The following is a 26,461-nucleotide window of genomic DNA, read 5'->3' on the forward strand; positions in this document are numbered from 1 at the left end:
AATTTAAAATAAATTATCGAATGGTATTGAGATGAACTTCTGAGCAGAGTAAATGTAAACTGAATTTAGATTGATAATCTCTGTAATGAAAAGTGTTTTTTGTTAATACCAGGGAGTCTCCAGGACTGAATTTGATTTGAGTTTGAAGTTGGGCACTCCGTCCACTAATTGTAGAGCATGTTATCTTTCCAACTTCAGAATGTAGTATGAAGCCACCCTTGGTCTTTTTTAACTTAGTCTGTAAAGCAAGTTCTTAGCTCTTTTCATTTTTAAGAAAACAATTTTAGAAAGACCCACAAAAGTTAGCTGCAAGAGTAGGCCAAATTTGGAAAATTTTTTCCATTTTAGAGTATAATAATAGTGAAAAGGGAGTTGTTTCCATGGTTTAAATTTTTTTCCTTATATTTTGATGCTTTGGTTCTTTATTCTTTTTAAAAGTTTGAGTCAGAAAGGAAATTAAACCATTGAAGGTGAGGATTTTGAATAGGATTCCTGAGAGATTATTTACAGTATCTGAACTATGCCATTTGAGAAAGAAGAAAAGTTGCATATTGGGATTTAGATTAACACTAAGAAAAGCTGGGTCTGCCATTCAAAATATCGTGTTTTCCAGGGCATAATTCTTTAGAAAGTGAATAATACTTGGTTTACGAAACCTTGTATAATCATACTATGTTTTAATTATGATGTGTATTAACTAATTTGGAAGAAAGAGATTTTGGTGTAGCCTCCATCTAGTGAAAATATCAGTTGCCCTTCTTTTAGAATGTTCTGGTGCCAGTCTCATGATGGCTTTGGCTAAGGAATTCCTCTGTCAGTGGAATTATTTAGTGCTATATTGGTCCATCTGAGACTGCTTTATTTTAACTCCCTTCTGCATTTAAGCAGGCTCCAGAAAATGAATATACCTGTGCATAAAACATAATCACATTCACAAATTGAGCAATTAATGTTTCCAGAGGGATATTACTTTTTAGGGAGGAAGTTTTGATAATGCATATGACAATATAAACTTTCAGCAAAGACTTGAAGGCTGTATTCTATAAGTTCCAGCAAATCAAAAAACACCATTTTGTTTACCCCAGTGCCAAGTAAAGTAAGATGTGGTTAGTGCCTGACTTCACACATCAGTGCCTGAGACATTATACAAATGTATTTATATCTTACAGTCACTTTATTTTTCACATTAAAATCCCTGCTGATTTTTAAAAGTAGCTAATGAACATGAAGGGGATTCTGGCAGTATCAAAGAAGCTGGGCTAAATCCTAAAATAACTCAAAGAATCAAACCAATTTAATATTTAAAGAGCTGTTTCCAGCTTTATTTTTCCATCAGTTGAATGCTTTTCATAGGTTGTTTTGGAAAATGTTGGCCCATTAGCTATATAGGGTCATATGCATAGTATGGTCTTCTGGGTGCTCCCCTCTCCCTTGCATGGTCACAAGGCTCTAGTTGTAATTGCCATCTTCTGTGCTCATTTGATTTTTTTCTGTGGGATTTTTAATGATGACCATGTCCCACTGTATGTCTTGGCACCATTCTGTGGCCTTCCAGCCTCCTCTGGACTGAAAATATCCACAGGATTGCCATTTTTCTTTATTGAACTTAAAGCACTGACCCGGAAACCTGCAGGTGCTTACTGGTAGCCTGACAACATTTAAACTATAGATTTATATGAGTAAGTACACATGAAGAATGGGAGGTTTCTATGCAGATTAGGAAACACTGGAAGGCGATTATACAGCAACATTTTATGGCCTGTCATTCTTACACTATGATCACTTTCATTCCTGTTTTCTTCAACAACACCTGTCAGGGTGTTTGATACTTAGAGGACACAGTCGGGCCAGGTTCTGTAGTTAATAGAGAATGTAAATATGACTGACTTCAGAAGGTAGAATAAGGCCAGGAATGGAAAGAAGTTTAAGTGTATAAATATTTCATGATTTGCTTTGGTAAAATGGAGTTTGGATTAAATCAGTATTGGAAATTAAAAGCTGTTTATTCCTTAGGCCAATGAACAATTTAATTGCTATATAAAACACTAAGGAACAGTGGAATTTGCACATGTATCTCTTTTCTTTTTCTAAACGCCTTTCTCAAAAGCCAGTAACTCTTAATCACCTGGGCACATATGCTTACAGCTTTAGAAAAGATCCATGGGAATCGGTATGGCCTTCTGTGTCCTGTAGCAGCAGCTCACATCCTTTGTTCCAAGAAATACCTTGTTTTCATGTACAACATCCGTTCAGAAGGGACGTGAATAGAGGTTATGGAAGAGACTGATAGGATTGCTTGCCAGTGTAAGCAAGAAATCCATGTCTTAATTTGAGACCCATGATGGAAAACAGATTGTATAGTTTATTCCTTTGGCCTTAGTAACAGGACATTCCTGGTTGCAAACAAATACATATATTAAAGCACACAATTTGGCACATTATCTGTGTGCAATTTCAGTTCAACCTAGCACAGCCCGAGAGTTTTCCAGTAGAATCAGAAAGTACAGCAGTGATTCTCTGTTCCTTTTATTGCATTCATTCTGTTTTCCTTTTTCTCTTGCAATTTTCAGAATTCAGCTATCAAATTGAAAACCCACCTACAGTAATTTCAGTGATTGCAAAATAAAATGTGGGTTATTCCGTATTATTTTTTCCATCACTCATGTTGTGACTCTTACAGAATCTTTACTGTTTTTAAGACCATCGTACAATAATACATATCGTTTGACTGCTTAGAAAACAGAGAACTGTTAGCATGGGAAATAAGGAATTTTCTTGGTTTAACCTACCCTCAGTGAGCTGATTTACCACGTTTTGCTAAAAAAAAGGTTTACTTAAAAAAAAAAACAGTTAAGTAATATTCACCATGCTAGGAAATACAACTGTATTTTTATATTGCTTATAAATGCTAAGATTTAGGAGTACAGTGTTCTCATGTTCCTTATGTAGTAGCCGTACTTCCTTATGTGTTCAGATGAATTGCACTTTAGTAAATTGTTTTTTTTACACTATATAGCTAGTAAATAAGCAAAAGTAAAATTTAAAAAAATCAGCCTTGAGGCTTGACTTCCATATATCTGGTATCATTACTCTTCATTATCTTATAAAATATAAAATATTTCTTTTTTAATCTTTCATTTGGTCATTTCTGTGAGTTGTTCCAAAAGGCAAAATGTTATGTTTATCATTCTTAGTAAAAGAAACGTTTCTTGAAGACCTGTAGTGTTATAAAAAATACTTAAAAGGTCTTCAACTAAGGTATTCCCTTATTGCTTATAATGCCTTTTGCCTGATTATATTACAATCATTTCTGGTTTTTTAAAAAAAAAAGAAAACTTGTTTTTTCTTGCTGCATAATTGCACAAAAGGGTCTTTTTTATTACCATAGCAATTTAGTTGTAATGTTTGAACAAGAGCTTGACTTTTTATTAAATTTATCTTTGGTCTCTAGGAAAATTGCTACCCTTTTTAGTAGATGAGATTCTGGGAGTAGTTCACAGTACAGCTTTCTGGTAGGGTGTAATAATAAAAAATTCATGTTCTGACACATTCTTCTGAATGTACCCTTGAAGACTCACTCATCTTGTGTTTAACTGCATCTGCTTCCTGATAGAATTTCACTTCATTTGAGTCAGAGCCTTTTAAATAGTGGGGAAAATAAACACTACAGCCAGAGACTAAGAGGGTGTTCTGCCTAAAGTCTTGTTTCATTCATTCTAAACTGTACATTTTTCACCTGAATCTTTTTTTTCCCTCCTGTTTAATAAGCTAAATTTGAAGGGTACCATTTGCACTACGGAATTTTAAAATATACTGCTGTTCTGTGACAGTTATCTACTTTTCACTGGTTGGCCTTTCTGTAAATCTCGGGTTTTCCATTTTTTTTTTTTATTAAGTTAGTGCTCTTTTCCTAATAGGGTTGAGAGAGAGCTATTTGGGGTGCACTGTTAGAGGAGCAATGTCAGGAATCCCTTCCTTCTCATAAACTATGCAGCATTGCTGTGTAAGAGAGATGAAGAAACCCAGTGTTGTTTTACCTGTTGACTGAGTTACGAAAATCTGGGTCACAGAACTTCTGAGCATTTTCCTTTAATCCATGTTTGTGGTTGTCAGAGAGGGAGTCTTGCATTTGGCCTTCTTACCTGGTGTACAATGACCAAAATCAGACCAAACACCTCTCAGCCAGACTGAATGGACAGCACTGCTGGAAAGTTGCTTCTCCACACCAGTGTTACTCAGCGTCAGCTGGTTTTGCTTTATGAAAATGAGCAAGAAATTTCCCCTACTAAGACCAGTAAAGTGATGGGTTGACTTTTTTTTTTTCCTTTGAAACAATTCTATTTTAGGCCCTAAGGCAGGCAACTAAATATCCCATTGAGGCTGGTGGCAACTGTGCTGTACAGTAATTGCTGTGTTGCTCACCAGGCCCTGGGCTGGGCCCTTTACACTTGTTATCATTAATGTCATAACACAGCCCTTCCAAGTGCATGGTCTTCTCTTTTTACAGATAAGCAAACCGAGGTTAAGAGATGTTAAATAGCTTGCCTAGTGTCACACAAGTGGTAGGTGGCAGAGCTGGGAGTTGAACCCAGGTCTGTCTGAATCAAAAACCTACATTCTTTCTGCTGTTCTGTGCCACCTCTTAAATTATTTAAAGATATATTAAGCATGTAAAATGAGTCTTCTGCCGCATTTCTTTTTTCTTTTCCTTTTTTTTTTTAAATGAGGGGGTTACACATAGTTGAAGGAGAAACAGGAGCCCAAGAGGACCCAGACCTTTGATTCTATTTTTTTTAGTGATTAAAGTAGTTTAGACTGATTTTTCTTTCCTCATACTCCATCACAGCAATATGATGTCCATATTGACCAAAATAACAACTAGGTAAGTAACTGCTCAATTAAAATCTCATATGTGGCCTTGCCTAGACAGAAACTCCTAATAACTGATTAAAAGTTAAATAACATTATTTTTACTTTAGTTTCGGGATATTGTCAATTTCTAATTAGTTTGTCATGTACATTTCATATGGCCATGTTATAAAGGAACATTTTCCAGCAAAGTCAAAACGAAAGAGACTTGTTTTAGGCAGGGAATATTGTAAATACATTTTAAAGTTCATAAGTGAACGGACATTTTATTAAATGACCCTATTCTTATATCAAACTGTATATACATTGGTGGATGAACCTCCTATCTTTTTTTAAGAATTGTACTATCCAAAGAAGATGGCTCTTTGTTACTAAATATAAATGCCAACTCAACTAATGTGGGTTTTTCAAGGTCAGATTTTACAGCCCAGCTTCTTTAATTTTAGTACAAGCTCTAAATTTAGTTAACTCCAACATCGCATAAAATGAATCAAAAGTACTAGACATTTTGCTTCTGCAGAGCTTAGGGCATTTTGCCTAAATGCTGAGCTTGCCTCTAATTGTGGGGTCTTATTTCCCTTTCAGATGTAGAGGACTTAAAATGTGCTGCTTTTGGAACCTACAGTAGCAATTTTGCAGTGAGCACACTTACGAGCTATGACTGGTCAGACAGGGATGATGCCTCTCAGGGCAGAAAACTCTCTCCATTTGTCCTCTCAGCAGGAGGCAGGGCCCAGCAGGAAGCAGGGCCTCCTCAGCTGCCTCAGCTCTTCAAAAGAAAGAGACTTCATTTGGCAGTACAGAAAACCTCACCATGACACCTCTCTCCAAAGTCACAACCTTCACAAGCGAGGATGCTCTTCCAGAGACGACCTTTCCGGCTTTTGCCAATTTTAAAGATGTGACCCCACAGGCCAGCGAGCAAAAGGAATATAAAAGCGAGGACTACAGGGATTTCACCAGACAGGACCTGCCTGCGGCTGAACGGTGCCAAGAGGCCACGTGCCCAAGCCCAGCCCCCAGCAGCGCTTCTCACGACACCCCCAAAGAATGTGCAGATGACTTTGGAGAGTTTCAAAGTGAAAAGCCCAAAATCAGCAAATTTGACTTTTTAGTGGCCAATTCACAAGGCAAAACGAAATCCAGTGAAGAAATGATCAAAAGTGAGCTGGCAACCTTTGACCTTTCCGTTCAAGGTGAGTGGCTTCCAGCATAGATTTTATGTCATGGTTTCTTCCACTGCAGTGTTAGATGTTCTTTCTTAGAATAAGAAGTTGGTCCCTGGGATAGCAGGAAATAGATTTTCCAGTGTTTAAAATCAGAGTCTATGACAGATAGCTATAAAAGAAGGTTTCCCTGAGACTGAACTGAAATTAAACCAGTATCCCTCAGATAACTGCTTTTGGGGCTAAAAATAAGCATAGCACCCAGTCTGTTGTTCATCTGCTTGTTTGGGGTAGAGGTGTGCCGTGTTAAAAGACAGAGAAATGGTTTGATCCCCTTGTGGGCAAGTTAGTTCTGCTCTTGTTCGCTGGCTATGGACTATATCTTTTCAACCAGAGGCTGCAACGTGGTAGCTGTGGATCTGGATCCAGCCTGCAGACCTGTTTTGATTGACCCACATGGAAGGTTTTCTAATATACATAGAAATCATGACACTTCACAACCTGGATTTCTAGCTTTTCTTTCTTCTTTTTTTTTGTAAGCTTATTTTTTTTTAATTAATCAATTTATTTTTGGCTGCGCTGGGTCTTCACTGTGGCTCTCAAGTTGCCGTGCGCAGGCCCTAGAGTGCGCGGGCTTAGTTGCGGCGTGTGGGATCTTAGTTCCCTGACCAGGGATCGAACCCGAGCCCCCTGCATTGGGAGCGTAGAGTCTTAAGCACTGGACCACCAGGGAAGTCCCTCTAGCTTTTCTTGAAAAGTTGTAGCATCTGGCAGGACTAGGCCTACATTCCCACCTCTTGACAGTCAGCTGGAGCTGAGTAGCAACATCCCCGCCGACAGCTGAGGTGTGCTCCCCCCAGTGTCGCAGTCCCCACCACTTCCATGTCCAGCTGGCCTTCTTCAGTCATTTACTTTGCTTGCCTGTCCTCTGAAGGCATTTAAGTTTGCCCCTTTTGCTTCAATTGCATCCTGACAGAAAGGCTCGTTGATTTCCGTTAGATTGGGAGAGATGGAGGAAGTCGGTACAAATCCCTAACTGATAACTGGAGAAGGCACACACCTCTTATGCACTGATACTTAGAAGGACCCTTTAGCCCTCCATACTCCAGTGATTCCGCACGTAGAATTAGGGAAGAATTATGATAGATCGGAGAAGCGTAATGGAGAAAATTAAAGGCAAGGAACTCAAGCAAGAGAGAACAAATGAAAGCGTCCAACATGTAGCTTGCCGGACAGGCTGAATGACGGGTGTGAACGCCTCCTGACACAAACATCTGAGAACAGAGGGTCGTGTTAGCAAGGCAGAGCCTCTGCTTGGACTAAGCTGAGTAATCAGAACCTCTGTGCCATCCACTCCCCCCAGGATCGCACAAGAGGAGTCTGAGCCTTGGTGATAAAGAAATAAGCCGTTCTTCTCCTTCTCCGGCCCTGGAGCAGCCTTTCAGAGACCGCTCCAGCACACTGAGTGAGAAGCCCGCCCTGCCCGTCATCCGCGACAAGTACAAAGACCTGACAGGAGAGGTGGAGGTGAGCGGGCTCCTCGTCCGCGGGGGGCTGAGCCCCTGAGGGCCCTGAGAAAGAGCGCTTGCAGCTTTCACTTGGGGAACCAGGGGCAGAACGTCACAAAGCACCAGACGTAAAATACGTAATTACAGTGAGAGAATGGTGACGTTAGCCCCAAATGAAAGTACCTCCCAGATGTGGCATCACTGAAAGTAGTCAGTGACCCTCACACTGGAATTATTCCTGGGACCGCACAGGCAGGCAGGTGTTTCACGGAGTTCTTTTTGAGCACGTAGACTTTATCATCTTAGTGAATGGTAAAGCATCAAAATAGAGGAGAAAGGGCAGATGTCCTGGGTCCTCTCACTGCTCCCGTTCACAGCGCCTTAGTCCCATGCTGCCTTCCTCCTCCAGCCAACACTCTTAGCACTCCTCGTCCCTCCCTGGCACACACGCGCACACGTACACTCAGGAGGCCATGGCGCCGGAAGCCGTGGTTTGATACTGGCCCTTGTACTAGACACCTACGTGATGAGTGCCTTTAAAGAAGCTTCCGCTGTTAGTGGAACAAATGAGGCAACATTTACAAAGGGAATCAACGAAGAAACGTTTCCCTCAGATTTACAAGTCGTGTGCTTGGAAGTTACATTTATCAGGAATTGAAAATTGTCACTAGTGGGTTCAGAAGATAAGTTGCGTTTGGACTAGAGTGATTTTCATACACAGGAAAGTCTTCAGTACTCTGAATTGACAGAAGTAACAAATCGGATTCCAGCCTTGCTGGTTTGACCCAGTTCTTTTTATAAAATTCACAGGAGAATGAGAGATATGCATATGAATGGCAGCGGTGCCTAGGGAGTGCCCTAGAGGTGAGTCTGTCACTTTCGTGGTGTTCACACGTACGGAAATGCCCCTTGTGTACATATCTTACCTTCTGGGTTCATTTGGATAGACTCGCAGAGCTCTGCCTCGATGGCCTTGTGCAAAGAGAAGCTGTGTGGAAAGTCACACATCTTAAGCAAGGCTTCTTTCCCATCTATGATAGTAGACACAACTCACTTAACTACCGTGCCCTCTTCTGTCACTGTGTTTAAGACATAACAAAATGATATCATTATCTCTGCCCAAGCTAAAATAATATTTAAGCTAAAGAACCTCTGTTTTTCCTCTTCCAAAAATAATGAAGGATTGGTTCTTCAGTGTCAAAATTAAATTCTCAGATTTGTTTCAGCATAGTCCTCTATATACATCAATCAGTCATGTGTTTCCACACCTCCTGGCTTTCTGTTGGGTTTTCTACTGATAGTAAATTGATTTGTAATGACTTTTCCTGATTACATAAGGTGATGTGATTTCATTTCTTTGTAGGTCATTAAGAAGGCCAATGATACCTTAAATGGAATCAGTAGTAGTTCTGTGTGCACAGAAGTAATTCAGTCAGCTCAAGGCATGGAGTACTTATTAGGTATGTGCTTTTATATTTTGCTTATCCAAAATCATGACACTTTGCAGTCTTTTCAGTTGTCCCTATGTTACGTAGCTTAATCTAGATCTCTCAAGCCACATATGACTTCAGTAAGTAGCGTCTGCATTTGTAGAGAAGACACTTAAGTCCCAGACAGAAACAGCTATTTGACTTCGGGTCTCTTTGGCCAGGTTTCCCAGTCCTTGTTATACACAGTGTAAAATTACTGGTTTATCAAAGCGTCTGAACTAGATGAGGCATTAAAATTAAATCATTGGTTTAAAAAAGAAAATTAAATCACTGGGTCTCCAATCAATTCTTACCATGCTGTGTTGAATTCTTCCTTTCTACCTCTCACTGACATCACAGATTGCTTAACTTCCGGGCCACCTTCAGCTATCAGACATGCCAGTCCAACATGAAGTCTCAATCCCTGTCCATTTCAGCGGACCTCTCCTCCCCAAGCTCAGGCTTGTCCCGTGGCCAGAGCCACATGCACTGGACCCTAGTCTTTTTCAGATCTTTACTCAAATGTCACCTTCTAAGTGAGGTCTTCCTGGCCTGTCTTACTCAAAGCCATGTCGTGTCTCCCCACCCTGGCACTTCCCGTCTCTTTCCCTGCTTGATTTTCTCCCTAGCCCTGTCACCTTTAGTATCTTAACTGCTTTACTTACGGTTCTTATTATCTGTCTGTCTCCCTCCACTAGAACGAACCTCCAAGAAGGAAAGGATTTGGGTCCGTTTTGCTCACTGCTGGGTCTTTAGCACCTAGACTAGGGCCGGGCACATAGTGGTCACTCGCAAATACTTGCTGCATGAGTGGCTACGAAGGGATGTGAGCTCTCCTTCCTCCTGCCACCTTGCTCTGGTTCTGCTCTCCTGCCCAGACAGGCACAATTCTGCTGCATAAACAGATGTTCACAGGGTAATGGGATGCCTGTCTTTCCTTCTACTAGTTTACTAGTGTGGAAGACCATCTGAGAAGCCCCCTCACTTGGCTTAGAGTGGGCTGTGATTCCTGCCCTTCCCCTGGGGGAGGAAGGACAAGCTGTGGTGCTATACAGAGGCTGAGCATGTACCACTGAAGACCCCCTGGGATTCTTCCAGTCCTCGGTTATAGCGGCCGGTGGAGGGGTTGGGGGTATGTCTGGCAGCTGTCCTTAGAATGTGGAGACCTTGGCACCCTCATCCTTGCTGGAAGAATTCAGCCATAATGCAGCGACCACAGGAAAAGAACCATTCTGTGTCCTGTTGAGTGTATAAAAGATACATGAAGCCACAGACATTGTAGATCTTTGGGCATTCAGAGGAGTGAGATACTTCTTAATTACAGGCAGACCTCGGAGATATCACGGGCTTGGTTCCAGACCACAGCAGTAAAGCATATATCTCAAAAAAGCATGTATCTCAATAAAGCGAGTCACATGAATTTTTCGGTTTCCCAGTGCGTAGAAAAATTATATTTACACTATTACTGTAGTCTGTTAAGTGTGCAATGGCATCATGTCTAAAAAAACAATGTACATACCTTAATTTAAAAATACTTTATTGCTAAAAACTGCTAACCATCATCTAAGTCTTCTGTGAGTCATAATCTTTCTGCTGGTGGGGAGGCTCTTGCCTCCATGTTGATGGCTGCTCACTGAACAGGGTGGTCGCCGAAGGCTGGGGGCGGGCCGTAAGATGATGGTGAGGTTTGCTGCACCGATAGACTCTTCCTTTCATGAACCATTTCCGTATACTATAAAACGCTGTTTGAAAGCATTTTACCCACCAGAGAACTTCTTTTAGTATTGAAGTCAGTCTTCTCAAAACCTGCTGCTGCCTTATCAACTAAGTTTATGTAATATCCTAAATTCTTCGTTGTCATTTTAACAGTCTTCACCAGGAGTAGGTTCCACCACAAGAAACCACTTTTCTTTGCTCATCCATAAGAAGCAATACCTCATTGTTAAGTTTTATCATGAGATTGTAGCAGTTCAGTCACATCTTCAGGCTCCACTTCTAATTCTAATTCCCTTGCTCTTCCCACCACATCTGCAGTTACTTCCTCCACTGAAGTCTTGAACCCCTCAAAGTCACCCCTGAGGGTTGGAATCAACTTCTTCCAAATTCCTGTTAATGTTGATATTGTGAGCTCTTCCCATGAATCACACATGTTCTTAATGGCATCTAGAACGGTGAATCCTTTCCAGAAGGTTTTCAATTGACTTTGCCCAGATCCATCAGAGGAGTTACCATCTGTGGCAGCTACAGCCTCACAAAATGTATTTCCTAAAGACTGAGACTTGAAAGTTGAAATTATTCCTTGATCCATGGGCTGCAGAATGGATGTTCTGTGTTTAGCAGGCATGAAAACATTAATCTTGTTGTATATCTTTATCAGAGTTCTTGGGTGACCAGGTGCAATGTCACGGAGCAGTCTTTTTTTTTTTTTTTGAGGTACGCAGGCCTCTCACTGCTGCGGCTTCTCCCGTTGCGGAGCACAGGCTCCGGACGCGCAGGCCCAGCGGCCATGGCCCACGGGCCCAGCCGCTCCGCAGCACGCGGGATCCTCCCGGACCAGGGCACAAACCGGCGCCCCCTGCATCGGCAGGCGGACTCCCAGCCACTGCACCACCAGGGAAGCCCTGAGCAGTCATATTTTGAAAGGAATCTTTTTTTCTGAGCATTAGGCCTCAACAAAGGGCTTAAAATATTCTGTAAACCGTGTTGTAAACAGATGTGTGTCATCCAGGCTTTATTGTACCATTTATAGAGAGAGCACAGGCAAAGTAGATGTAGCATAATTCTTAACAGCCCTAGGATTTCTGGAATAGTAAATGAGCACTGGCTTCAACTTAAAGTCACCAGCTGCATTCGCTCCTAACAAGAGAGTCAGCCTGTCCTTGGAGGCTTTGAAGCCAAGCATCGATGTCTCTTCACTAGCTACGAAAGTCCTAGATGGCATCTTCCAATAGAAAGTGGTTTCATCTACACTGAAAGTCTGTCGTTTAATGTAGCCACCTTTGTTAATTATCTGAGCTCGAGCTTCCGGATGACTTGCCGCAGCTTCTCCATCAGCACTTTAGGTTATGCAGATGGCTTCTTTCCTTAACCTTCATGAACCAGCCTCTGATGGCTTCACAGTTCTTTCTTCTGCAGCTTCCTCACCTCTCTCAGCCTCCACAGAATTGAAGAGAGTTTTGGCCATGCTCTGGATTAGGCTTTGGCTTAAGGGAATGTTGTGGCTGCTTTGATCTTCTATCCAGACCACTAAAACTTTCTCCATATCAGCAATAATATGTTTTGCTTTCTTATCATTCTTATTTTCACTAGAGTAGCCCTTTTGATTTCTTTCAAGAACTTTTCCTTTGCATTAGAAAGTTGGCTAACTGTCTGGCACAGGAGGCCTAGCTTTTGGCCCATCTTGGCTTTCGACATGCCTTCCTCACTAAGCTTAATCATTTATATTTTCTGATTTGAAGTGAGAGATGTGAGACTCTTCATTGAACACTTAGAGGCCATTGTAGGGTTATTAATTGGCTTAATTTCAATATTGTTGTGTCTCAGGGAATAGGGAGGCCTGTGGAGGAGATGGACAGGAACAGCAGGTCAGTGAGGCAGTCAGAACACGTGCTGCGTGGTTTGTGGTGCCCTAAAACAACTACAATAGTAACATCAGAGATCACTGGTCACAGATCACCATAGCAAATATGATAATAATGGAAACGTTAGAAATATTGTGAGATTACCAAAATGTGACAGAGATGCAAAGTGAGCAAATGCTGTCAGGAAAATGGTGCTTATAGACTTGCTTGATGCACAGTTGCCACAAACCTTCAATTTGTAAAAAATGTATATCTAGAAAGCACAACAAAGTGAAGTGCAATAAAGTGAGGTGTGCCTGTGTAGTGATATTGACATTCCGATTTCGTTTAAACTGTTAATATTCCTGTTTTCAGTGAGTTTAGTGGTATTTCCCAAATTCAAACAAATGGATTCATAAAGAAGCCAGAAAAAAAATAGCTGATACTTAGTTAATGCCTACTGTTCTCAGCCTTTTACAGTATTAACCCATTTAATCCCTTAATTCAACCATCCTTTGAGGAGGTACTGCTATTATCCCAATTTTACAGATGAGGAAACTGAAGCACAGAGAGGTTATGCAACCTGCCTGAGGTTACACAGCTAGTTAAGTGGCAGAGTTGGGACTTGAATCCAAGCAATGTAGCTCTAGAGTCTGTGCTCCTACCAGTGAGTTTATACTGCAGCATTAAGAGTTGATTGGTCCCAAGGAATAGTAAGTTCACGTCTGTCCAGATACAGTCCCAGTTTCCACCTAGAATATCAGCCAGCAGTAAGGCTATTGTGTCTTGCTCAATTCTTTCTGTACGCTTCCAGCACCTAAGTCTGTCCTTTCTCACCCTGTTAGGTGTTGTTGAGGTGTACAGGGTAACCAAACGTGTGGAGCTGGGGATAAAAGCCACTGCAGTGTGCAGTGAGAAACTCCAGCAGTTGCTGAAGGACATCGATAAAGTATGGAATAACCTAATTGGCTTCATGTCACTCGCCACACTCACGGTAAGCCCACTAGACAATTTAGCAGTTGCTTTCCTTCTAGAAACCTAAGCTGTAAAGCTGAGTGTATGTTCCTATGATGGCACTTATTGGAGGATGAAGGTGCCTACTGTATCAAGTTATGTTAAAGGAAGGAGATAACATTTGTTCCATTAGTTGAATAGTACCAGGTTGGCTTCTGGATAGCTCCCAGGACCGTTTTACCTAAATAAAATGTGAGTGTAGGAAAATGTTCTCTATCTACATCCTTCTTAAGTCACATATGTGTATGCATGTTTTGCAAAGCACTTGTTTTGAGTTTCTCCCTTTGCATTTCTAGTTATTTCTGTCCCCATTTGTGTCCTTGTAAAAAACCGTACTATGAAAACACTAATTCAGAAAGATACATGCACCCCAATGTTCATAGCAGCACGATTTACAATAGTGAAGACATGGAAGCAACCTAAATGTCCATCAACAGAGGAATGGATAAAGAAGATGGAATACTACTCAGCAATAAAACAATGAAATTTTGCCCTTTGCGACAACATGGATGGACTTTAAGGGCATTATGCTCAGTGAAATAAGTCAGACAGAGAAAGACAAATTGCTGTATGATATCATTTAAAAATGTGGAATCCAAAAAATAGTACAACAAACTAGTGAATATAACAGAAAAGAAGCAGACTCGAGACTTCCCTGGTGGTGCAGTGGTTAAGACTCCACGCTCCCAATGCAGGAGGCCTGGGATTTGATCCCTGGTCAGGGAACTAGATCCCACACGCATGCTGCAACTAAGGAGCCCGCCTGCCGCAACTAAGACCCGGCACAACCAAATAAATAAGTATTTTTAAAAAAAGAAGCAGCAGCAGCAGACTCACAGATACAGAGAACAAACTAAACCAGTGGTTACCAGTGGGGAGGGGCGAAGTAGGGGTAGGGGACTAAAAGGTACAGATTACTATGTGTAAAATAAATAAGCTACAAGGATGTATTGTACAACACGGGTAACATAACCAATATTTTATAATAACTGTAAATGGAGTGTAACCTTTTGAAATTGTGAATCACTGTCATACCTGAAACTAATATATTCTACATCAACTATACCTCAAAAACAATTTTTTTTTTAAACCTAAGTGAAACAAACGAAAGACTGTATGATACATCTTGTTGCTATCCTGTGGTTCATTTAGCCGGTTTACTTTCTTAGGGTCTTGGATTGTTTTCATTGTTTTCCTGTTATGAATAGTTTTACTCTGAATACCATTAAACAAATGACTGTTTCCCCTTTTGGGGATATAGTTTCTCCAAGTGGACTTAAGAGGTCAGAGTGCATGGCTGCGCATGTACGCGCATGCCTGCATATAGCTGTTGTTACACGTATTATATGGATTTACAGGGAGCTTAGGGGCTAGTTGACAGTGCTATCAGCAATACATAAGTATACATTTCTTTACATTGTATTTTAGCTTTGTCAGTTTCTTACGTTAACAAGTGTGTAAACGATTTCATAAAAGTGTTTTTTAATTTCTTTCATTTCCTGAAGGGCTAGCCGGTGTCTCAAATGATAATTTACTATTTTTATTTCCTTTGTGTATAAACCGATCATCTATCTCTTTTGACCATTTGACCATATATTCAATGAAATATTGTATTGACCATACATATTTCATACTTGGAATAGACTTATTCACACACGTGTGTGTGCTCATAAGATTACATCAGTTATTTTTTTCCTCTTCTATTCCCCTTTTTATTTTTTTAAAATTTTTTATTATTTATTTATTTTTGGCCATTTTGGATCTTCGTTGCTGTGCGTGGGCTTTCTCTAGTTGCGGCGAGCGGGGGCTACTCTTTGTTGCGGTGGCTTACCTTGTTGCTGAGCACGGGCTCTGTGCGCGCAGGCTTCAGTAGTTGTGGCGCACGGGCTTCAGTAGTCGTGGCTGGCGGGCTGTAGAGCGCAGGCTCAGTAGTTGTGGTGCACGGGCCTAGTTGCTTCGCTGCATGTGGGATCTTCCTGGACCCGGGATCGAACCCATGTCCCCTGCATTGGCAGGTGGATTCTTAACCACTGCGCCACCAGGGAAGTCCTCGTCCCCTTTTTAAAATATTTCATGGGGCAAAACTATTTTATTTTTATATATTCATACTTATTCAGTTTGTCTGTGATAATATCCTTTATTTCACAATTTATCTTCCTTCCACAGCTGGAATAAATATGCTGTTCCATTTTCTTTCTTCCTCTCCTTACACTTGACCATGTGCCCCATCTGAAAGAGCAGCCAGTTCTCATTGCGCTGCACTGATGGTCAGGAGGACTCCCGGTTCTCCCAGCAACCTGTCTTCAACGGCAAGCACATCCTCTCTCCGTTGTTATGTTGCTTCTGGCTTGTACTATTAAGTCCTTAAAGCATTTGAATCATCTCCCAAATCTCTTATTTTGTTCTCTTTGGCCATTTTTCAATTTATAACCTAATTATTTTTAAAAAATACTGTGTGGCCAATACAATAAGAAATGAAGTTATAAATATTTGAAAAGAAGAGATAAAATTATGTTCATTGGGTGATAAGAAATACTTAAAGAAAACTGAATTCAAGAGGTTAAATTTAACAAGTTTGGCAAAAATTCATAGCATTCTTTTAAGACTTTTTTTGATGCGGATCATTTTTAAAGTCTTTATTGAGTTTGTTACAATATTGCTTCTGTTTTATGTTTTGTTTTTTTTTTTTGGCCGCGAGGCATATGGGATCTTAGTTTCCCAACCAGGGATCAAACCTGCGCCCTCTGCATTGGTAGCACGGAGTCTTAACCACTGGACTGCCAGCGAAGCCCCCTACTCGTTCATTTTTTTATCCACTATCAATTCGTTCTGCATACCACTCTCAGATGTCTCTTTCTAAAATGCTAATCTGATTGTGTCATTTATATCCCATTTAAAATCCTGCAGTGACTCTCCGTGGTCTTCAGGGTCAAGTTTAAACTCCTTAGCTCAGTAAGTAAGGTCTTTTCCATCACTTGGGCTGCCCTGGCCTCTCTTTCTCTGTTAGACTGCTTTCCCCTCTGGACTTTGCGTCATTTGTCCCAGAATTCATTCCAAGAGGCCTTCAGTCTGCATTAGATGCCCTTCCTGTGTGTGTCCATAGCACATTCTGTCAGGGCACTTACCACGCTTCTTGATAATTGTGTTTGCTTGTTTCTTGCCCACTAGCTTCTCAGCTCCTTAAAAGCAGGACTGTGTCCTTTATTTATTTTTTTAATTGAAGTATAGTTTATTTACAATATTGTGTTAGTTTCAGGTGTACAGCATAATGATCTGGGTTTTTTTGTTTTTTGCAGATTATATTCCACTATAGTTTATTACAAGATATTGAATATAGTTCCCTGTGCTATACAGTAAATCCTTGTTGCTTATCTATTTTATGTGTAGTAGTTTGTATCTGTTAGTCTCATAATCCTAATTTGTCCCTCCGCCTTCCCCCTTCCTTTTGGTGGCCATAAGTTAGTTTTCTATGTCTGTGAGTCTATTTTTTATATACATTCATTTGTATTTTTTAGATTCCACATGTAAGTGATATCCTATAGTGTATGTCCTTTTTTCCCCTGTGTTCTAACAGTGTTTGGTGGGACTTTGTACCTTTTGTTTTATACTTTTTTGAACTTTCCAGTTTTTTTCAAGCAAGATAAGCATTTTTGTACCTCATTATTTTAATAACTGGTTTAAATTTTTTTAATAAATGGATAAGGAAAATTAAACGAAGGGAAAATGAAACTAGGGAAATAAGTTAAAGCCAGGTATGAAGTGTACAGAAATATGTGCTTTTTTTTTTTTTGGCCTTGAGGCATGCAGGATCTTAGCTCCCGATCAGGGATTGAACCCACCCTTGGCAGTGAACGCCTAGGGTCCTAACCACTGGACCACCAGGGAATTCCCCAAAAATATGTGCTTTAAAAGTGCTGGCATTTGCTAGTGGTGAGCTGTACAGTTGACCCTTTCTAGGCACTGATGTAAAGAAGACGTGATGAGTTCCATGATTCACTGTATTCATAACATAAAAATAAACCCTCTACTCAGGAAGCATAATTATTCCTCTTTATGAGAAGACTAACATAATCTACATTATCTTCAAAAATATCCTTTCAGTAAAGAAAGCAGCAGGTTTCATTGAGTAGTTTCTTAGGAAATCTCTCCGTAGAGATTGAATGGCATAGCTCCAAGTACAGATTAGTGGAAATCCTTCCAAGCGGGAAAAAAAATAGATGAAATGGTAAATGAGAAAAAAACGTGTGGCAGCGCATACTGACAGTGACCACAAGTCTTTGCTCTGTAAAGAAAACATAAATTAGTGAGAACTATACCAGCTTCCAGTAAGATCGGAACAAAAACATGAAGTGATTCATAGAGGAGGCACAGCTAAGCAGTAAACATTAATTCAAATTAAAACAAGATCTGTTTTTACCTCCTAATAAACACAGTATGGGGTTTGGTTTATTTATTTGAACCCTGATCGTGTTGATGTGGTAAAATTGGACTACTTCTTAGGGAATTTATTAGGAATTCATTGATTAGGAATTTTTTTTTTTTTTTTTTTTTTTTGCGGTACGCGGGCCTCCCACCGCTGCGGCCTCTCCCGTTGCAGAGCACAGGCTCCGGACGCGCAGGCTCAGCGGCCATGGCTCACGGGCCCAGCCGCTCCATGGCACGCGGGACCCTCCCAGACCGGGACACGAACCCATGTCCCCTGCATCGGCAGGCAGACTCCCAACCACTGTGCCACCAGGAAAGCCCTGATTAGGAAATCGGTACCACCCTATGGGAAAGGTGTCTGGCAGCATGCTTTCCCCCCACCTGTGAACTCGTTGAGAACAAGGACCAAGACCACATTTTGTTCATTTTCTGTCTGGCCAGGCACCGTGTAAATACCCGGTAAGTGCTGAATGAATGAAAGGACTTGAAAACATTCAGAGCGGTTGACTTGGTAATTCCACTTCTCGGAAAACTGCCTAAGGCAAGAGTTCTACATACAAACTCACAAAAAGAAGCAAGTTAAATGCACAAGTTGTTCTCTGTAAAAGTGAAAAATTGAAAACAACCTAAAAGTCCAAATCTGGAGAAATAGTTGTGTGACTCTTCATACTAGGATGTTAGGCCGCCATTTTTTAAAGAAGCATAAAGTTTGAAATAACACAGAACTATTACTACAGGGCTAGAAGGAAATATGCCAGAATAGTGATAGGGTTGTGTTTGGGTGATAAAACCCTGGTGTTCTTAAAAAATACTGCTAAACTCCAGCTACGCATGAAGTTGGTTGGCTGGTAATGTGCGTGGCGTGCCTGTGAGGCTGTGGGATGGAGAGGGACATGTTACCAGGTGTGTCCCCTTTGCATCCTTAGCATCGCAGTTCATCAGAGCCTCTCGGTCTCACAAAGGTCTCACCTTTAGGAGAAAATCTAGAGATTCTCTCACCTTTAGGAATCTAGAGATCAGTGTGGGTCTGGGTCTCTCCTAATTCACCCACCTTCTGCTCCTAACCCTGTGCTGATACGACCACATTAAGCCTAAATATCGGCACCATCATTAGCCAACTTTTACTGGTGATTACTGTGTGCTAGACCCTATTCATAACTGTTTACGTAGATGTAATTAATACAACAGTCTTGAGGGTAGATACTGTTACTCTCCCCCTTTCTTACAGATGAAGAGACTCAGGCACAGAGATATTGGTGAGACCTGGACTTAGTCTGAAAGTCCTAAATCTACTTTTTCAACCACTATATTCTGCTGCCTCCTTGAAATGGGCAAGTTGGATGGGTAAAAGCAGAAAGGCAAAAGCCTTTTGGGGAAGAGTGGGTTATTATTTAGCATCAAGATTAATGAGATGAAACATGAGGAGTCTATCTTGGCAGCAACTTGCTATAAACCGTCAAGTTCTTTTCTGTACACTTTTTCCCCTGTTCATATCCCAGGATTATAGAGTAGCTTAAAAGAGTCCCCCTTGCCACTTAGATTTTAAGTTTCTTTGTTCTGGTGACAGGCAGTTTCTTCTTGTAATTAACATTTTGAAAACTAGACTTCTAGACAAACCCATCTCTTCTGGTGCTATTAGAAAAAGATGGCTGTGGGAATTCCCTGGTGGTCCAGTGGTTAGGACTCGACGCTTTCACTGCGGAGGGCCCAGGTTCAATCCCTGATCGGGGAACTAAGGTGTCACAAGCTGCCCGGCAGGGCCAGAAAAACAAAGAAAAAGATGGCTGTGGTCGCAAAGCATCTTTCTTTGCCGTGAACTCTTTAAAGAAAAGGTATCACAAAAGACCAAGTGTGTTAACCAGGTTCATTATGTATTAGTCCTTTTCAATTTGGAGCAAAGGATATTTGGGGAGGATCTTGGCCTGGATTACTGCTTTAAGGGAGCTGCTGTCAGTGGGTGGGAAGTCAGTTTCATCCTGGTACATCTTGCTCATGAGAAAGGCTTGCCTTCTTGACTCTGCCCCTCCAGGCCTTTCTTTTCTTTTTTCTTTTTCTGTAAAATATATATACAGTAAAATGCAAAAATCTTAGTTATACCACTCAGTGTTTTTTACATATGCATACCTCATATAACCCATACCCCTATTAAGATACAGAATAGCCCATCATCCCAGAAGCTTTCCTTAAACTCCTCTGTTGTCATCACCCTACTCAGAGATAAGTCATGTTCTGGTTTTTTACACTAAGGATTAGTTTTGTTCAGACCTTTTTTTTTTTTTTTTTTTAAATCAGGGGTGATATTATTTATTTATTTATTTATTTATTTATGGCTGTGTTAGGTCTTCGTTTCTGTGCGAGGGCTTTCTCTAGTTGTGGCAAGGGGGGGCCACTCTTCATTGCGGTGCGTGGGCCTTTCACTATCGCGGCCTCTATTGTTGCGGAGCACAGGCTGCAGACGCGCAGGCTTAGTAATTGTGGCTCATGGGCCCAGTTGCTCCGCGGCATGTGGGATCTTCCCAGACCAGGGCGCGAACGCGCGTCCCCTGCATTGGCAGGCAGACTCCCAACCACTGCGCCACCAGGGAAGCCCTTGTTCAGACCTTTTTAAAGAAGCCATAGAATTTGGTTTTGTGATTTCAAAGGAAGCCTGTTGGGTTTGGTCACACATCTAACTTAGGAGTGTTGCCCTCTCACTTACAGTAGTTCTAAATCCCTCCACATGGCAAAATAGGAGGTAAGTGGGAAGAGTGGACAGGCATTCTTGCCCTCTCCTTCAAACTCCCATTAGGAACATCCATTTCTAGCATCCATGTCTAGATGCTAGAGTGATTTTTACCTGACATTTTTTAGGCACCAGGGAAGGGTAGGTATCTGCCGCTAGACAACACAGGAATGCATTGCACATTGTACATGACCGCCACTGAGTATTTGTTTCTCCAATTACCCATGCTATTCCAGTTATAGTTGCTTTTTTCACCAGGTTAGCTGTGACAGAAAGATAATCATTCTTTACTCAGGTATTTTTCCTGATTATACCATGGCATTTCCTCTTGATAGCTAGTAGGTCCTCGGTCTATAAAACTTACTTGAACTGGGCTTCCCTGGTGGCGCAGTGGTTGGGAGTCTGCCTGCCGATGCAGGTGACATGGGTTCGTGCCCCAGTCTGGGAAGATCCCACATGCTGCAGAGCGGCTGGGCCTGTGAGCCATGGCCACTGAGCCTGCGCGTCCGGAGCCTGTGCTCAGCAACAGGAGAGGCCACAGCAGTGAGAGGCCCACGTACCAAAAAAAAAAAAAAAAAAAAAAAAAAAAACTTACTTGAACTGCCCACTGCATGAATAGCATACATTCTACAGAGGAAGTATAAGGTTAAACTTGTCATGAAGAAGACAAGATACTTTAAAAATAGATGCGTAAATGTAAATGACACAAAACCCAACATCTGTGTAATTTAACTCAGTTGCAGCAAAACTATACAAACGCCAAGGACTCTGTATTAGAGGCTCAAAGCAGAGAAATCGTCACTAGAAAAAGAGGCATAATTGAGGTTGTATAGGCAGCTTTTAACTTTTTACATCATTACTTCATTTTAAGTAGAATTTAAAGTTATTTATTGGACTTAATTGCCACAGTCAGGGTCTTTGATTCCAATAACACTGATGTAATACTTACTGTTCCTTTTGCACCTAAAACCTGCTTGGCATTGTGCTGTATGCTTTCCATTCCTTCTCATTTAATCCTGGAAACAATCCCACAAGGTCAGTAGTGTAATCCCCATTTTTACAAGGGCAGAAATTGGGGCTCAAAAAAGATGAAACTTGCCTGAAACTTGGAAATCATTGTCTAAAAATCCATTCTTCTTCTTTCTGTGTTGGTCCCAGCTTCCCAGGTATTAAAAAATGACTTTTTGGGGGGCTTCCCTGGTGGCGCAGTGGTTGAGAGTCCGCCTTCCGGTGCAGGGGACACAGGTTCTTGCCCCGGTCCGGGAAGATCCCACATGCCGCAGAGTGGCTGGGCCCGTGAGCCATGGCCACTGAGCCTGCGCGTCCGGAGCCTGTGCTCCGCACCAGGAGAGGCCACAACAGTGAGAGGCCCACGTACTGCAAGAAAAAAAAAAAAGACTTGTTTCTTCCCACAAAGACTCCATAAAACTATTCCCATCAGAAGGAGGCTGCATTACTTTTCTCCAGTGAAAAAGTTCCAGGATGCAGCTTGGGCTAAGGAAAGCAGAGTACACAGTCTTAACCTCCAAATTGTGGCTCCTTAATATTTCTTTAGGCTGGAAGTGATACTAGCAAAGTTACATTTCCCTTTCCCTTTCATGCTCCCTTTATCCATGGACTAAAACTCCCTCTTGTGGCAAAAGCCTGTCTCCTCTGGGCACAGGTTGAAGGAACTTTTTTCTCAAGAGATAAAAAGCCCCTGTTTTAGTGAGATGAGTGAATTGTTATCTTAAAGTTTTGTCTCATGCTTGTGGACTGAATTGAAGTTCAGTAGCTTGGTAACCAAGACTCAGTCCTGGAAAACAATAGTAATCCATTTTTGCCATATAAAATCTACGAGAGGAGACAGGACTGTTATTCTCCTGACCTGTGGTCAACTGAAAATCACCCTGGCTCTGTGATTCCACTATTACCCTCAGTATAATAAAATTCTTCTGTACTTCCTTTTGATGTAAAATAAGCAGTGAATTTCAGAGTACTTACTTCCCATTGCTGTGGCATGTCAGGAGAACAGTTTTTTTGTTTGGTTTGGTTTATTTATTTATTTATTTATTTTTGGCTGCGTTGGGTCTTCGTTGCTGCACGCAGGCTTTCTCTAGTTGCAGCGAGCAGGGGCTACTCTCTGTTGCAGTGTGCGGGCTTCTCATTGCAGTGGCTTCTCTTGTTGCGGAGCACGGGCTCTAGGCGCGTGGGCTTCAGTAGTTGTGGCATGAGGGCTCAGTAGTTGTGGCGCACGGGCTTAGTTGCTCCACGGCACTTGGGATCTTCCCGGACCAGGGCTCGAACCCGTGTCCCCTGCATTGGCAGGCAGACTCTTAACCACTGCACCACCCGGGAAGCCCCAGAACAGTTTATTTTTTTTTAGTAATGATAGCATTTTTTTTTCATCTTGCCAGTCTGCACAGTGTTTTAGAGACAGAATCTTAATCATGTCTCTGCACCGCTATCTTCAGTTGGCAGAAGCTGGATTTGGTAGACAGAATAACACCTCCCCACCCTCCTAAAATGTCCACGTCCTAATCCCTAGGACCTGTGAATGTTTTACCTTATGTGGTAAAAGGGACTTTGCAGATGTGATTAAGTTAAGGGTCTTTGGATGGGAAACTTATCCTGGATTATCTGGGTGGGCCCAGAGGCATGACAAGGATCCTTGTAAGAGGATGGCAGGAGAATAAGAATGAGAAAAAGCAATGTGACAGTCGAAGCAGAGAGAGAGATTGGCAGATGCTACACTATTGCTTTTGAAGATGGAACCGTGATCCACAGAGTGTGCAGGCAGTCTCTAGAAACTAGAAAAGGCAAAGAGGCAGATTCTCCCCTAGAGCTTGGATAAGGAGAAATACAGTGTTGCCAACCCACTTTAGACTTCTGACCCCCAGAAGTGGAAGAGAATAAATTTATTTTGTTTTAAGTCACTAAATTTATGCTCATTTGTTATAGTAGCAGTAGGAAAAATTACCAGGAAAAAAAAAACCCACTGTAACCAAAATCAAAGGTGTGGAATTGCTTGTGGAACCTGTGTCTAGATCACTCTTTGTATCAGTCAAATTAAGTTCTGCAGCGGTAACAAGCAACACCTCCCAGCTCCAGTCCTTAGCAATGTGAAACAACAGAGCTTTATTCCTAGCTCCTTTTCCAGGTCCATCTCAAGTTGGAGGGACTCTATGCCATATCCTCCTTACTCCGGGATCTGGGTTGATAGAGCCAACACCGAGTGGAACATAGTTGGTCACTATGGGAGTATCAAGGGAACATGACAAATAGCACATTGGTCTTGCTTCCTTCCAGAAGTGACCATATTACTTATACTCACAGTCTGTTAACATCATGGCAAGTTACACGACTGTGCCTCATTTAGAGGGACAGGGAAGGCCCATCCTACATTTGTCCGGAAGGCGGAGAATAAGTCTACTGGTAACACTAAAATACTACCAAATTCTTCTTCCTTAATAATGATTTTCTTGGATACCATTTTAGTAGTTTATTACTGGCTAAAGATCCAGGATTATATATCCCAGTCTGACTCTGGGACTTGTCAGTGTATGCAGGTCATGTCTAATATAGCTGGGTTTTTAATCTTTACTAAATGCATGACGTACTTGCCAGTTAAAGTAGGTGATATGCAATTTAAGGTGCCTGTAGAGGGCACACCTCCTTATAGAATTAGGGCCATTTGATTGGTGTCACACTGTGTACTGCAATAATCTCCCTGCTAATAGACGGGTATTTATAAAGGTTAATTTTATCATTTGAAAGATTAATTTGACTACAGGGTAATTTATGCAGAGCCTTATGATTTTCACTGGAGATTACAATATGACCTTTTCATTGGCTTCTTTTATTCCTTTGGTAAACAGGTATTAAAAGGGCTTTTATTAACTTGGATTTGATTTCAAGATTCAGAGTTTCCCCGGGTTCTAATTATTTCTCAAATAGTCCTCATTCAGTAACATGATAAATGTCTATAATGTAGATTATAGACATACTGCTATGTTTTTAACCTCTTGAAAAAGCTTGTTAGATTTTGTCAAAGTGAATAATTGTGATGATCATTTAGAGTATTTTATCCTTTCCAGAGCCCTTTTTATGTATCTGTGAGGGTCCTAACACCAATTGAAGGAGGGAGGGAGGGAGGGCAAGTGAAATTCTTACTGTTTTACAAAGGACGGAATTGGACAGCAGACAGATGATAATTCCACCTGCTTCTAGGTTTGACCAAATTGGCCGTGATTGCACTAAAAAACAAACAAATTATCCTCTGGCTTGGCTAAGGCCATGTAGGTTCACACAGTTGAAACTTCCACCTCCCTTTTTCTTCTTTGAGAACTGTGTATCCTTCCTTCCTTAAGGGTGATCCAAATGGATTCAGCCCAGGTTAGTTTAAGAGAGGTTTATGGAACCTAGCACATGGTTTACTATTTCAAATTAGAAATGGATGGGGGGGGGTACTTCCCTGGTGGTCCAGCGGCTGAGACTCCACGCTCCCAGTGTAGGGGGCCCGGGTTCGATCCCTGGTGAGGGAACTATATTGCATATGCATGCTGCAACTAAGAGTTCGCATGCCACAACAACGATCCTGAGTGCCGCAACTAAGACCCAACGCAGCCAAATAAATAAATAAATATTTTTAAAAGATACTTATTTCATATTAAAAAGAAATGGCTGGAGAGAAATATCATATATAATCTACACATTTTTCTAGGGAGAAGCCTTTTTTTTTCTGGGGAAGAAGAATACAGTTTTGCAAATACAAAGACAGTATAGTAACTGCTGAGTGGTTCAGCCTAAAGTAACTATAGAACATGTAGCTATTATTTTATTGTCAAATTTGCCATCATCCTGGTCACCTCAGTATTCATGAGGAAAAACCAGCCAACATGCCAGGCTCCCAGATCCTTGACTCTCTGGACTACAAGCCCCTTGTCTCTGTTTCACTTAAGCCACCCACTTGCATGATCACACTGGACTGTGTTATCACATCACACTGCAGAGCCTGGGCAATCTTAAACTCAGACATCGTTCTGAGCCCAACTTGGTAACTCTAGAACTTTCTCACACTTGACTTGCTCTGCTCTTGTTTTTGGTTCTCAAGACAGGACAATGGACCCTTTTACTTTGTTCCTATCGACTCCCTTCCATCTTCACTTCCTTTCCCACCTGCTTTGTCCTTAGTGTTTGAGGTTATTGATGTCTGTCATAGGACAACCAGCTGTCCCGGTTTGCTCAGAACCGAGGGGTGTCCTCAGAGCTAAAATGGCAACAGTCTGGCACAGACCGGGAAGTTGGTCACCCTAGTCCATTGTATCCATATGTGGAAATACTATATGACAGTGCTGCATGCATCTCTTCCCAACCCCATGTTCAGTGACATCACATTGGTAGCTCAAAATCGACCATAGGGGGAGCATTTATACCATGGAAATCAGCAAATGCTTCAAATCAGGGCTTGACTTGTTTTGTTGATCGTCTAGACTTAAGGTGATAGAGAAAATGTTAATAATGTAGATTAAACTTAAAAGTATGCTGTGTCTGTAGCCATTATGTTGTGAGTAGAACCAAAAGTTGAGGAAAGATTCTCCAGTATTCAAGAACTATTATCTGATTCAGCAAAGAAGTCACTCATGTATTTGACAGACAAGTGAAGTTCTGAAGTAGGTCTGAGTCATTTCAGTCTAGCCCTAGTCCTTCACATGAAAACATCAGCCTTCGCCTCAGAACTAACACTCTT

The 26,461-nt window shown here is 41.4% G+C and overlaps 1 protein-coding gene across 1 annotated transcript in view; it reads left to right on the forward strand.

The window, feature by feature from the left end:
* Nucleotides 1–26,461, forward strand: part of SYNRG (synergin gamma) — a 92,699-nt gene that overhangs the window by 60,733 nt on the left and 5,505 nt on the right. Inside the window, 6 exon segments of the mRNA XM_007464882.1 lie at nucleotides 5,455–5,588; nucleotides 5,591–6,065; nucleotides 7,399–7,562; nucleotides 8,354–8,407; nucleotides 8,907–9,003; nucleotides 13,418–13,566. Of these exon segments, the coding sequence (XP_007464944.1) occupies nucleotides 5,455–5,588; nucleotides 5,591–6,065; nucleotides 7,399–7,562; nucleotides 8,354–8,407; nucleotides 8,907–9,003; nucleotides 13,418–13,566 (1,073 nt within the window).

The sequence above is a fragment of the Lipotes vexillifer genome, unplaced genomic scaffold (genome assembly GCF_000442215.2).
Source record: "Lipotes vexillifer unplaced genomic scaffold, Lipotes_vexillifer_v1.1 scaffold788, whole genome shotgun sequence".
Classification (NCBI taxonomy): domain Eukaryota; kingdom Metazoa; phylum Chordata; class Mammalia; order Artiodactyla; family Lipotidae; genus Lipotes; species Lipotes vexillifer.